This window comes from Engraulis encrasicolus, chromosome 7 (genome assembly GCF_034702125.1).
Source record: "Engraulis encrasicolus isolate BLACKSEA-1 chromosome 7, IST_EnEncr_1.0, whole genome shotgun sequence".
In the NCBI taxonomy this organism is placed as follows: Eukaryota; Metazoa; Chordata; class Actinopteri; order Clupeiformes; family Engraulidae; genus Engraulis; species Engraulis encrasicolus.
The window spans coordinates 18,819,965-18,833,791 of NC_085863.1; the positions used below are offsets into that span (position 1 = coordinate 18,819,965).

Here is a 13,827-nt window from a genome sequence, read left to right on the forward strand (position 1 = left end):
GACTGCAATTCTAGTCACCAGTAACATCATTGTCCACAAGATGGAGACATTTGTGAAGGGGCTGCATAGGTACAAGAATTGGCCTACAACAACCAAGAGGTTGCTGTTTTGAGTCCCTGCAGACTAGGTCAGTATCGTTGACCAACACACTCAATCCCATATTACTCATACAACCCCATACTATCTAAGCCATTGCAAAAGATAAATAAATAAATAAATCCATTTACCATTTCACATGTTATCTTATAGCACACCCTTTATTTGTAGGGGAACAAAAAACAATTGTGTGTTATTAGGCTATTAAAATGGTGAAGGTCGGTATTTATTTGTGGTTGATGCTCTTGTGGTGTTTGATGGCTAGGTAGCCGATGACCCCAACCAGTAAGGCACATGCAGCAAGCTTGCCCACATAGCTGCTGCCCTGCTGCTCACTGGAAGTCTGTACAATGGAACATTATGGAACATTGGAATGGAACATTAAAAACATTATATCCTATAAAATAAACATCACTTAGGCAGAAATATCATACTATTAGGTAATATTGTTCTGGAATATAAACAACATTATTATCATACTAGCATCATCATATTCATCTGCAGGGTAAAGGGTGGGCTACGGTCCGTATTGTAATAACAAAGAAACAATGTAGCCTAAATGGAAAAGGAACAATAGGCCTACATCCAAATTATTGGGCTTGTCACAAATGACACATTTAAAGACATATTTGAGTTTTTGTTTGTTTGTTTTGTTCATTAACCACCCAAATTATGGCAAAAACACACAATACCTAAAATATATTATCTCAAACTCTATCCTACAACCAACACATGTCATTCACAATTAATTTTGACATGTCCCTGCAGATTAGGCAAGACTACTATGGCACTGAAAGCTAAGATTTCAGATCATAAAGCTATCAGACACTGTGTTGCAACTAGCCCAGTAGCTGCATACATCTTTTATGAATGTGATACACAATGTGTCTATAAACAGTGAAAAGCCACCATAAGGGAAATCTAACGGTCGCCCGATGATTTCTTGAGAACATTATTATATCAGTACATGGAACCATCATGCATTCTACAGTATTCTAATATCATTTCACATCATGTGTCACCTTTTTTGCAGTCTCTCTGGAATGAGTGGGCGGTTTCGTTTGGACTGCTTTCTCACATATCCCCTCTCTGTCTTCCTCCAGATATGCTATCAAGCCACAGAACAACAGCATAGGCAATATAAACAAACTGCACAGCAGCATTCATTCAATACAATACAATACAATACAATACAATACAATACAATACAATACAATACAATACAATACAATATGTATTTATAGCACAATATCACAACTATACAGTTGACTCAAAGTGCTTTCAAATATACACACACATACACATTCTCGCACACTAAGACAACAGCTCCTCCTTTGAGTATGCACTATGCACAGTCCATCACTGGAGTTGTATTTATTAATTTTTGTGTCATTTGAGCCACAGGACTGAACACTTAAAGGCTGAGGCCTGTAGTTAAATTTACTTTACTTTACTTTGGGACAAAATAATTGGAAGGGCCCCCCCTCTAAATACGTACAATGCTATGAGAACCCATTTCAAAATTCATACCCTCTCTCCCTGGGCCCAGAACAACTGACCTCTTTGTCCCCCTGACAGCTTCCCTGCACACAACTACGATATGACCTATTTGTTTACTCAATCAAGTCATCCTGTTCCTTTGACTGAGTTAAGTTGAGTCAACTTGTGAGTTAGTGGAAATACTTGATCTCACTGTCTCTGATGTACTGCAAAGTCATTGGTGTGCCCAGATTGGTACGAGGTGGTACTAAAACACCTGTCCCTTTGTCCTACTGTAGGCAGACAAAAATGTCCTTTCAAAAGTTATTTTTCTTTTTTTCTACGTTTTTTTTTTGGTCACAATGTAGTACGCTTTGAATGTACTGTGGTTCATGTTGGCATTACCATCTACAAATGCTTGACCCAAAAGTATGCGACAATAATGCCCTGATGCAATACTCTAGTGAGGCAGCTGGAAGTTCCACATGCCCCCTGCCCGACCTTGAGCAGCTGACCCCCAAAATGTGAATGCCACTGTGTACAGTAATCATAAAGACATCTTTTAAACCATTGGCATGGCTAACATACTGGTGAACATTACATTTAGAAACTACAGTCTCACACAATGGTCTCAAACTATTGGTAAGGATAGTTGAAAGAAACATGAAATATTAAACATGGTACCTTCATGCATCTGTGGCATGTGCTCTTTTTTGTCGCTGGCACCTGAACTTGTATCTTCACAGGATCCTGTAAATACTGAATATAGAGACAGTAAAGTTAAATCAATAAGGCAATGATCCTATAACACTGCAAACCAATTGGCATGGCTAAAATACTGGTGGTGAACATTTAGAAACCAAATATGAGTGTCATACAAGTATGAGTCCCATACAAGGAACTCTATATCTTAATGTTATCTCTAACAAAAATAGTTGAAAGAAACATGACATATTTAACATGGTACCTTTATGTATGTGTGGAAGGTGCTCTTTTTTGTCACTGGCACCTGAACTTGTCTCTTCACTGGATCCTATGAATACTGGATAGAATAGAAACAATAAAGTTAACTGAATCAATAAGTCAATGATCCTATAACACTGCAAACCGATTGGCATGGCTAAAACACTGGTGGTAAACATTTAGAAACCAGAGTCTCATACAAGGAACTGTATATCATAATGTTATCGCTATCAAAAAATAGTTGAAAGAAACATGACATATTAAACATGGTACCTTTGTGTATCTGTGGAAGCTGCTCTTTTTTGTCACTGGCACCTGAACTTCTATCTTCACTGCATCCTACTGAATATAGAAACAATAGAGTTAACTGAATCAATAAGACAATGATCATAAAACATTGCAAACTGATTACTGTTTATTTTTTTGGAGCGTAAAAACAATATGCATTGTTTTCATGATCATTGACTTTTGCACTTTATGCTGTGTCTTACTTTTGGTACTCATTTGACAGTGACATGAGGCTACAGAAATAACTGTTATTAATGACAATGGAAATAGGCCTGCTGAGTACCTATGATGGTTAAGCAACAGCGTCTGTTATTAATTGCTGTGTACCAAATACCACACACTTGACTTTATTTAATTATTTCAGCTCTGCTAGTTTGTGCTCGTGTTTGTGCTGTGTACTTGGCACGTCCTAATCCGCATCATTATGGTATAATAACCACTGTGTTTTTACGCTTTTTACACTGTCGTTCAAGATCAACCTTCAGTACCAAACAGATATGGCATTATGAGGAAGCATAAAACGTGTTACACCACGGTCACCATTGTGGTAAGCTGCAGTGTGACCATGCTGAACATGTGGGGAACTGTTATGAATGTGTGTATTTATGTTGCTAAGACAGCTGACAAATCCTGGTCAGCTTACCAAAATGGCTGGCCTGGTGGTTCAGGGCATACTACCTATGAAGTGAGCCACATTTGATTGTATACACTCACCTGGACTAGGACTTCGTTGGGCATGCAGTGCGCTGATGTTGGTCTGGCACGCCACATGGTGCCCAAAGTCCCCTTACAAATAATAAATAAAAATGATGAATAAATAAAGATGAAAATTATTAAAAAAAAGACAGAAAGAGAACTGAATTAAAGTGCAACTTCGTAGTTTTTAGAACTTTGAGTCCTATGAGTGTATTTCAGATGACTATGAGTTCCATCTAGGAAGACCTGGCTCCCATTGTGGTCAATAAGATCTTTGGCTGGACCAGTAATCCTGCATTTGATTTGATCTATGTCTTGTATCTATGTATCTATGTATCTATGTATCTATGTATCTATGTATCTATGTATCTATGTAAGCTGTCAGACACCTTAATTTCCCTCTGGATTAATAAAAGTACGCTACTCTGTATGTTTGCACTATATTATTAATTTGCACGAGTTATGCAATGCTGTCTGAGTGCTGTGTGGGTGTGGGCTGTGCTTTATTACTTTTCTCAAAGCATGTCTGTGATTGCTTGTCCTTCCTCTTTAGAGTCTTCACTGTTTGTAAGCCTGTACTTGTCCCCTGGTCCACTGAAGAACCTACACAAAACAATGAAATATATTGTAAGTTCTTGTTCTTACATACACTCGACAACTCACAATTAAACTGCCCAAAACCTTTGTAACACACACTATGTAGTTTACCGACAAATATGTATGTGAGCTCTTGTTAATTTCTAACAATGATAGAAAGATGCAGGGTGTATTAATTAAATATAACATGTGCCTGCAACCCCCCCCCCCCCACACACACACACACACACACACACACACAGGGACAAAGGGTGAAAAAAGCTGCTAGAAAGAGAGAGGGAGAGAATAAGAGAGAGAGAAAGAGAGAGAGAGAATAATAGAGAGAGAAAGAGAGAGAGAGAATAAGAGAGAGAGAAAAAGAGAGAGATGATGATATGGTAGGGTAAGAGCAAACACCTTCATCTCTGCCAGATCGACTAGGTGAAGAGGATACAGCCTTTCTGTGCTTGTAATGATTTGCGCCTCCCAATGTCTCGCGGTATGCAGCATATGGTACATGTTTAGGACACGTAGTCTCTTCCCTTGGGAGGCCTGTCTGGTGATTCATCCCAGATGAACCTACCAAATGAAGAGGACACTTAGAAAAGTGATTGATAAAGCTATACTGTATTTCTGAGTAAATGTGTTTGCAACGTTTATACTGTTGCTTGTATTAACAAAAAAATAGAGAAGAAGCCACAACAAACACTTGATAGCTAATAATTACTTGCACACACACACACACACACACACCTGAAAGCAGTAACGCATTGACTTATCTGGGCTGGATTTGACAATCATCAGACCACTGCACAGGTGCTGGGAACAGCACACACTCTCATAGTCCAGTGCACTAGGTCCCTCTTTGTCCCATACACAAAAAAGCCTAGCAAACGTGAGCTGAGAATCATTGTCTGAACATTGTGAAGAAGTTACAATGATCAAAGTTGATACAAAATTGACATTGTGATTGGGAAAGTCATTCAAGTTAAAGAGTTTTACCTGGCAGGCAGCAGCAGTGAGTCTTCTATTGCACCACATTCTAAACTTGACCCAGTGATGACACAACAATGGAAATGGAACATTGAATAACAATAAGCTTATAACAGAGGTAGAGGTAAAAGTAAGTTGCGTGTGGTTGAGCATGTGTGTATGTGAGTGTGCGTCCGTGTGTGTGTGTGTGTGTGTGTGTGTGTGTGTGTGTGTGTGTGTGTGTGTGTGTGTGTGTGTGTGTGTGTGTGTGTGTGTGTGTGTGTGTGTGTGTGTGTGTGTGTCTGTTGGGGGTGTATGAACGCCAGCTGATTGTCTAACAATCTTTTTTTTTGTTACTACCACAATTGTCATATATTACTTCAGCTATTTGGCCTTCTGTCCAGAACTTCAAGTGGACTAGTTGAACTTGATGGGTTTGAATGTTGAATTACTGAACATCTTGTGCATGGTACAGGACCCTTGGGGGGCTGGAATTCTCCGTGTTCATCGCATGTCAGTGCAATGATTACCCTCGTCCATCTCTGGCTGCACAGCCACCACCTTGAATTTCTTTTGTTATTGCAAAGCACATTCAGTTAACTATGTAGTCGTGATATAGATTTTGATTGCTTGATTTATTGATTGATACTAGGCTTACAATAACAGCTTTTAATGGTTCTAGGAGTCATGGAAACACATTTTGACTTTTATGACATCAAAGATATTACGTTCCTTTTCAGCCCTCTGTGATGACACTACTGACTGAGATTGGCTAGACTACTGACTGATATTGTATTGATTGAATGCATAACGTTTATTCCCCCTAAGGGAATTTGTATTGTGTTCAGGAGCCATAGAACAAAAATACAGAACAAGAAATACAGTAAATAACAAAAAAGATCAACCACAACAATAAACAAACAAAAACAAAAAAGGTGTTGGCCGTGGTCCAAACGACTAAGGCACCATAGGCTATACTGTTTTACCATGGACCTATCCTGTCATAATAAAGCACCACTCCCCCCACAGCACACACAAAATGTAAAAAGTATAGCCTACATACAGTATCCTATAAATATGCACAGTATAATTAAGTCAACATGTCAACTTATTTAGCAGTTGAATGTTTCTAGGCACACAAGATGCTATGGCTTGATTTGTTTTTTACATGAGGTAGCCTGTGAAAATGCAATGCAGAAAATGCAATGCAATGTCAATTCTGCCCCAGTAAGTCCTAAGTGAGAATGTCACCCCGCAGTATGCCATACAGCCAATACGTATCATGTGGATGGTCTTGTGCTTATATAACAGGTAAATCTTTACAGCCCGGCTAGTCATGCTCTTGTTATCTTGCTGTACTAGAAACCAACCCCCGTTGCTATGTTTGCATAGTGAATTAGGCTACACCTTCTATCCATCCACATCATGCACCCTATGTAGGCCTGCTGTAGCCTATGTTTCAGGCAATACCAGTAAAGGACTTTGGCCTGTCTTTTGCTTTATGGTGTAACCGTGAGCTTGTTGTCATGCAGATACAAGATACCATTGGGTCTGCGTTAAACATATAGCCACTACATGGAAGGATACACCCAACATTAGCCTACACTATAGGCCTACAGTAGATGAGTTTTTTCACCTGGTATTTGGCTACCTATTGTGCATTCGATTTTAAACACTGCAATTAAAAAGTCAGCAGAGGCTTCAGGAAGGCTGATGAACCAAGTAGTTTCCACGTTTGTTTACTTCTGCAAGATTTTCATTAAAACATAAAAAATGTGAAATTTGAGTTGACTTTATTGGAGTGGGGTTAATATGCCTTGACCTGACCTTTGCCCTCCCCTGATCTTTACCATAGAGCAATATAAACACAATTTGTTTTTCTTTTAAAGTGCCCTCTGCTTTAGCGAGTCAATGAATTGTCTCTGTTTAACTCTATGGTACATTCTGTGTTGCATTCTGGCTATCTAAATTCCTTCACCAAAAGAGTAGACCTATCTTCCCTTCTCTTACTATGGCCTAAACTGATGTATAAAGGTCAAAGTGTATAAAGAAGAGGTACATTCATAATATACAACACTTTTGCACAAGTTATTCCACTGTAGGCCTATCAATGAGTAGCCTACTCAGCCCTACTAATGAGGGGTTTTATTTTCTCTTTTTCTTCTTCTTCTTAAAAAAAGAGGAAAAAACAAGCTATTCCTAGGCCTACTGCTAGTATACACGTCTGGGCCAGCCTTTGGTCCAGGTGACCAGGTTAGTTCACTTGTGTAATTAGTTGAAATCTGGTTTTGGATTGATTTGGGCAGAGAGTGTCAGTGTACACTACCGGTAATTGCAATGATGACCAAGTCGCCCACGGTTTCTGGGTGGGGCAGGCCAGGGGCTGTAAAAGGAACGATGATACACGTTCTGATCTCATTACAACAAGCAAACCGCTCACAGTAGACAGCGATGGCAGAGTGGAAGGACAAATGTGACAACGAGTTCCACTTGCAGGCAGGTGGGATTTCGATGCCCGATGGTGTTGACTGGAAGAATGTCTATGAAAAGAAACCTATCGGAAGAAATTTACTGAAGAACCCCGCACCTCACGGTAAGTGACTACGTCAGGTCCACTTGGTTTAGCAATCGTTAAAACTACGTTTTAAATGCTCACTTAGGGGCCTATTTGATTTAATCTGGAGTCGGACTATTGACGGCTGATATATGAACAAACATGTTCAAGTAACCATTTTGCCAAGTAGTTATTGTGTATTTACAACGAGGTTACAATGTACACAAATGCTTCCGGGAACCACGCGTTCTTGGGGAGACGGCGCAGATTCCAATAGGCTGACACATGTGCCGATATTCTCAGTGCGCCTGTCTTAACTCTTTCCAAGCCGGACAAAATAACGTCCTCGGCATAGTCTATGCTTGGGAGTGGGTTACAAATAGTGTATGGCAATTGTATGGCTATTATACTATTTTACATTGCTCCTCACTTCAGTGACAGTGAACTAGACTTCGTTTTGACAGTTGTTGAGAAAGTTGTTGTGAGTCATGTTGCTCATGGGTTGTTGTGTAATTTGCAGGCGTGACTCACCAGGAACCCCCACCAGAGCCCGAGCTGTCAGAGGTCCCGCCAGACTACAGCAACTCACCTCCACCCACCGAGCCCAAAGGTAGGAGACTACACCCCCCCCCCCCCCCCCCCCCCCAACACACACACACACACACACACACACACACACACACACACACACACACACACACACACACACACACACACACACACACACACACACACACACACACACACACACACACACACACACACACCCTTCTCCCCATCCAAAAGTGGCAGCCGTGCAGAAGGATACACGCCACGGCTCTCCACCCTCTCAAACCCACCCACTTTATGATGATTTGTTGTAATCATGTACCTACATGAGGGTTACCTCGTTACCTCGTCTAATAATATTATACTAGGCTATAACAATATCTCATTTGCTGAGGGACACATTATATATGTCTTCTAGGTGATTATTCGGGATGGGTAAAAACAGTTGGGAATCTGGCGTATGAAGACGTTAACGCACCTCCAGGAGCTGTGGTGTGCTATGTTCCTGGATTCAGGTGAGAAAAATGTAATAGCTTAAACACACAAACAAACACACACACACACACACACACACACACACACACACACACACACACACACACACACACACACACACACACACACACACACACACACACACACACACACACACACACACAAAACAACATGCACACGTGAAGACATACTCAAGCACACACACACGGCTACAAGCCCACACAATACCATTTTTTGATACAAAGGAGCCTAATTATTATAATACTTAATCCTAATGATGTAAAGGACGCTAATGTGATGTGTTGTAATGTAAATTGAGTTATTATCCTAATTAATATCCTAGTTAGTATCTTAATTAATATCCTACTTAATATCCTAATGGTGTGATGTAAAGGACGCTGATGTGATGTGGTGTAAAGTAAGATAAGCTATTATAGAATAGAATAGAAATAGAATAGAATAGAATAGAATGGAATAGAATAGAATAGAAAGCCTTTATTGTCATTATACAAAGTATACTGAGATTTGAGCTTCCCTACAAGGTGCACAGTCCTTTACAGATTAACATAGTCCAGTAAGTGTGAGTTCAGTGTCGTAACAGCTTTGGGGAATTAATTATCCTAATTAATATCTTAATTAATATCCTAAGTAATATTCTAATGGTGTGTGTCTTCAGCTGGCTGACTCTGGAGCAGAAGGTGGACCTCGTGGCAGAGGGGCTGTGGCCACAGCTGCTGGATGACTTCCAGCCAGCCATCGCAGTGGAGGACTGGTGAGTAGATCATAGCATTCAAAAGAGTTAAGTTAAGGCATAATAGCAGAAGTAATGTGACAATTGTGGTAGTAACACAAAAGACAGTTTGATTGTTGTTAGACAATCAGCTGGCATTCAACCCCCCAAGCCACACACACCCACACACACATGCACACACACACAAGCACACACGTACGAACACTCACACACACACACAACTTAAGTTGCAGTCACTGATGAGTATAGTACTGTGTGCGTTTACACACAGAGGTAGCTAGCAGTGCAGACACAGCCAGTGCATTACTGTGCATTGCTGTTTCACTATACAGATATAGATAGTGGTTACTCACTGGTTACTTACTGCATTACTGTATAAATACAGTAGCGGAGAACTGGTGAGTGCATTACTTTTATGGCGTGTCTCACAGACAGCTATGGAGGTTGAGGAAGACCCGTTATTACATTATTATATGGTGTTTCATGCAATACAGGGATATACTGTATCTGTGAGGAACAGGTGAATGCATTTCTGATAGCTGTAGCAGTGGGGGAATGGTGAGGCCATAACTTTTATGCTGCTTCATATGGTTACATGACGCTTTTCCGACATGCCGCTATTCCAACAATGATGTCTATTGTCGGAATATAATGGGAAATACCGTAACGTTTGTGCTGCGTTGCTCAGCTTTTATCAGTTTAGGGAGAGTGCATGTAGTTACCCTGACCCTAACCTTAACCCTAACCGTAACCATAAACCTAACCATAATTACGTCATCCCCCCCCAAATTTTGACATAGCCTAACAACTACGCAGACACTAAATAGGACTAATCATAATCATTTTGCCTTGGCAATGTTTACACAACTGTTTACAAAACACAGTGTTGCGAGACATAACCAGTAGTTGAGAAAACCCACTTTCAAAACAGGAATTCTACAGTATGTTGTAACTTTAGCCTGAGGCTGCTAAAATTTAGCCTACTCCTGACCATCCCATAATACTACTGTTTCCAAGTCTCTTGGTGGAAGTACGTAGGATGGTGCGCGAGGCTAGCTAAAATTATGCAGATCTTCAAGAATTTACATTCTAACAGATCAAACTAATGAATGGAAATTAATTTTAATTAATTTATAATATTTCTAATGAATAACCACAGCTAGTCTTCTGACATTGCATTTGTTTTGACTTCATTTGAGAAACAGTTCCATCTGACGTTAGTCGAGATGTGCTGTCTGTGTGTGTACAAAAAAAGAGGTCAAGTTACTTACAGCGTAGTGTACATTGCTTACTACATACTACTTTTGGATGGATTACATCACCTGGATGACTCCCGTCAATTTTGTACAGTTGTGGCCCTACCGTGGCTGATATGGTGGGGCACTCGTCTATTACATGGCCGGCCCGGGTTCGATTGCCCGAACCTTCCCCGTTTCTCTCTCCCAACTCGCTTCCTGTCTCCGCTTCACTGTCCTGTCTGAGAAAAAACAATAAAGGCTTGTAAAGCCTCCCAAAAAATGCTAAAAAATAAATAAATTGTACAGTTTGTGTTTGAAACACAGCTACAGACATTTACGTACATTACAGGGAAACTTGCATCCTAATACGGCAGCACACTTCTACTAGTACGTTTGTCAGGTGCGTCAAGGAAAGCTTGAGAAAAGGTGACTGTGAGCACTGGAAGAGTAGTCCTCACAGTCATTGGTCATTTTGTTGTTAATAAAAAAAAGTACAAAAACATTATTTAGTGAAAGGTTAAACTTAAAGATTGTTTTGGTTTGAGCACAGTTTAGCATTTTGTAGTTGACTGTCAATGGAGTCAATGGAAAACCCTCACAAAAGTATTAAATGACGGTGTGTCTCTTGTGCAGGTATGAGGAGAGCCAACTGCATCAGTCCATCTACCAGCTTCAGGTGAGGCTGCTGGGCAGCGATGGCCAGACCGTCATCAAGGAGTTCACCAGCAACCCTGTAGAGGACCTGGAGAACTACTCCCACACCTGGAAAAAGGTCAGACCCACATGGAACCACACCACACCACACACGCATGGGCACAGTAGAGGAGAGGAGAGTTATTTACATGTATATGGATATTTCTGTAAACAAACAGAATTTTAGAATTCTCCTTTTAAAACTGGTTTTAAAAATATCCCTTTTAGAGGTTTATAACACACCTGTCACAATGCCATTTTTATTTTTCTTCCACATTGTGCTTATGCTGTACATACTCATAAACAGATACAAAAATATATCTGTTTGAAAATATTGTGTAAATGGCTTCTAAAGTAGGAAGAATGGCTTTAGTGCCCCTGTGCACAGTCTCCAACCATCGCAGTAAGGACTACACCCTCTACTCAAATTCCTGTTGCTTTGGATAAAGGCTGACGTGTTCATGTGTCTTTTTTTGCAGGTGTCTCACGTCTTCTCAGGCTATGGCCCTGGAGTCAGATACATCCACTTTCTGCATCGAATGAAGAACAGCTTCATGGTGGAGTTCCACTCCACTCTCGTCACGGGGAGCTCTGTCGTGGTGAAGGCATCGAAATGAACACCTCTCTACTCCTCAAGAGCTTGCCTCTCTCCTGTCCTCCTCAAGAACTTGCCTCTCTCCTCTCCTCCTCAAGAGCTTGCCTTTCTCCTCATCAAGAACTTGCCTCTCTCCTCTCCTCCACTTCGGCCTAGCGAGTATTCGCTGATTAATTTTTCATGCGTGCTAAGATGTAAATCTAGTTCTCACAAACTTGCCTCTCTCCTCTCCTCCCCAAGAACTTACCTCTCTTCTCTCCTCCTCAAGAGCTTGCCTCTCTCCCTCCCTTCGTTTGTCCATCCAGTCCCGCTGCGGCATTCTCCCTAATTCTACCTGTTTAGTTCCTGCATTCCTATCGCCCTTGGTTGTTGTTGCACTGATGTTGGAGCAGGTGTGTTCCATCTACCTATAGGCCCAGTCATACTCTTATGTTTGTCATTATTTCTTTCCTGTCTTTTATACATGGCATACTTTTTCCATGGTCGCTTTCATTATCAGAAGCAATTCAGTCAAATGGTTTAAACGTATGAAAAACACAAGTATAGTATCCATACCAACTACTGTATAGGACCCATATCCCTAGGGTCTTTTTGCCTTGCACTGGAGCTTGTTTACATGAGTTTGAACTGTAACATGCTAATTAAAGGCAGAGTTTGCCATTTTTTAAAGTTATATTTCCATTTCCAGTTTGTGCCTATTTACAAATGTGATCTTTCCCGTGAATATTTAGTAAATAAACCAAAATTCTGTTCTGACCAGAGTACGTTTCACAGTCAAAGATGTCCATGACTGAGGATCCACCTATTCATGTATAAAAAGGACATTAGTGAATGGGCATCATATAATCTGTCGAGATAATGAAAAAGGAGGCGCACACAAGGCTTGTGTGAAAAAGTATATTGTAGCCGAAATTTTACAACAGAAGTCTGAGGTTAACTGGAGAAAAAGATGTTTCGGACCTAGTCCATTCTCAATGTCATCCTGTCTGAACATTAGGAGTCTTTCATCTTGTTGTTTGGCAATATTGCTTAAAAAGCTGCTCCTTGTATCATATTTAACACACTCCAAATGAGGCTTAAGAAAACTGTTCCAAAAAGTGCCTTTTACTGCAAGTCATGTGGCTTGGACCAGACCATACTCCATGTTTCTATTATGTCAAACAGTGGGGGAAATCCCCAGATATCCAACCAAAGAATAATCAAATAAATGCACTTGTATATTAAAGTTTTTTTTTCTTCTTTGACTGGATTTATTGATTAGCATTTAAACACAGCATAATGGCAACTCTGCAGTGCAGTGTAATTGAGCAGCTGCCAGGCCTGCAGTTTTTGAAGGGTGAATTGTAGTGTTACACACTGTTACACTGTAACTGTCACACAATTACTCCAAATGTGGGGAACAACGCCATTTTAAAAACCAACTGATCTCACACAAAAAGGGTACAAAGAAAATCAGAAAATTAAAGTTTATTTAGAGTACAAAAAAAGGTCAACGCATACTGCACACAAAACCTAGTGAAGAATCCGCTCAACACACCAAGATCTATTTCTTTATTGGCCTCCTCTTACACATCATTCAGGGTTTCTTTAATTACAAACGTAACATCCCACTCACTGCATTTAGAAACATCACACCCAGGGGCGCTGCCAGGGGGTGGGGGTGGGTGGGGGATAGGTTGATTGGACGGGCCCTGTGTTCTGATAAGGCCTACATGTGCAAAGTATCCCACATATTGTATACAGTAGGCCAGTAGTCTCCAATTATTTTCCAAGTTCAGAGGAGTAGATGTGTGCACATCCCACCCGATGGGCCAGGTGCAGGACAATGAGAGTAAATCCAAGTGAAAAAGAAGTCCGCGACACTGCTTGTCTTACTGTGTAT

The 13,827-nt window shown here is 40.6% G+C and overlaps 2 protein-coding genes across 5 annotated transcripts; one reads left to right on the top strand and one right to left on the bottom strand.

Annotated features, from left to right (window-relative positions):
• Positions 1-238: 238 nt before the first annotated feature.
• On the bottom strand, positions 239-5,144 carry LOC134452565 (uncharacterized). Of its 4 annotated transcripts, none has more exons than XM_063203022.1 (10): positions 5,101-5,144; positions 4,852-4,984; positions 4,516-4,677; positions 4,033-4,125; positions 3,541-3,612; positions 2,812-2,880; positions 2,543-2,617; positions 2,260-2,334; positions 1,119-1,204; positions 239-439 (listed from the first exon to the last, which is right to left on the bottom strand). In XM_063203022.1, exons 3-10 carry the CDS (start codon positions 4,664-4,666, stop codon positions 323-325), a joined length of 738 nt encoding a protein of 245 aa, XP_063059092.1. In that variant the 5' UTR covers positions 4,667-4,677; positions 4,852-4,984; positions 5,101-5,144; the 3' UTR covers positions 239-322. The 4 variants fall into 4 exon arrangements, with proteins under 4 accessions (XP_063059092.1, XP_063059094.1, XP_063059095.1 ...); XM_063203024.1 differs by having other exon boundaries at positions 4,852-4,961; positions 5,101-5,121; XM_063203025.1 differs by lacking the exon at positions 5,101-5,144 and having other exon boundaries at positions 2,812-2,877; positions 4,852-5,081.
• Positions 5,145-7,446: 2,302 nt separating this feature from the next.
• Positions 7,447-13,805, top strand: nccrp1 (P1, F-box associated domain containing). Its single transcript, XM_063203027.1, has 6 exons — positions 7,447-7,663; positions 8,145-8,234; positions 8,592-8,688; positions 9,345-9,440; positions 11,291-11,429; positions 11,830-13,805. Exons 1-6 carry the CDS (start codon positions 7,522-7,524, stop codon positions 11,965-11,967), a joined length of 702 nt encoding a protein of 233 aa, XP_063059097.1. The 5' UTR covers positions 7,447-7,521; the 3' UTR covers positions 11,968-13,805.
• The last annotated feature ends 22 nt before the right edge of the window (positions 13,806-13,827 follow it).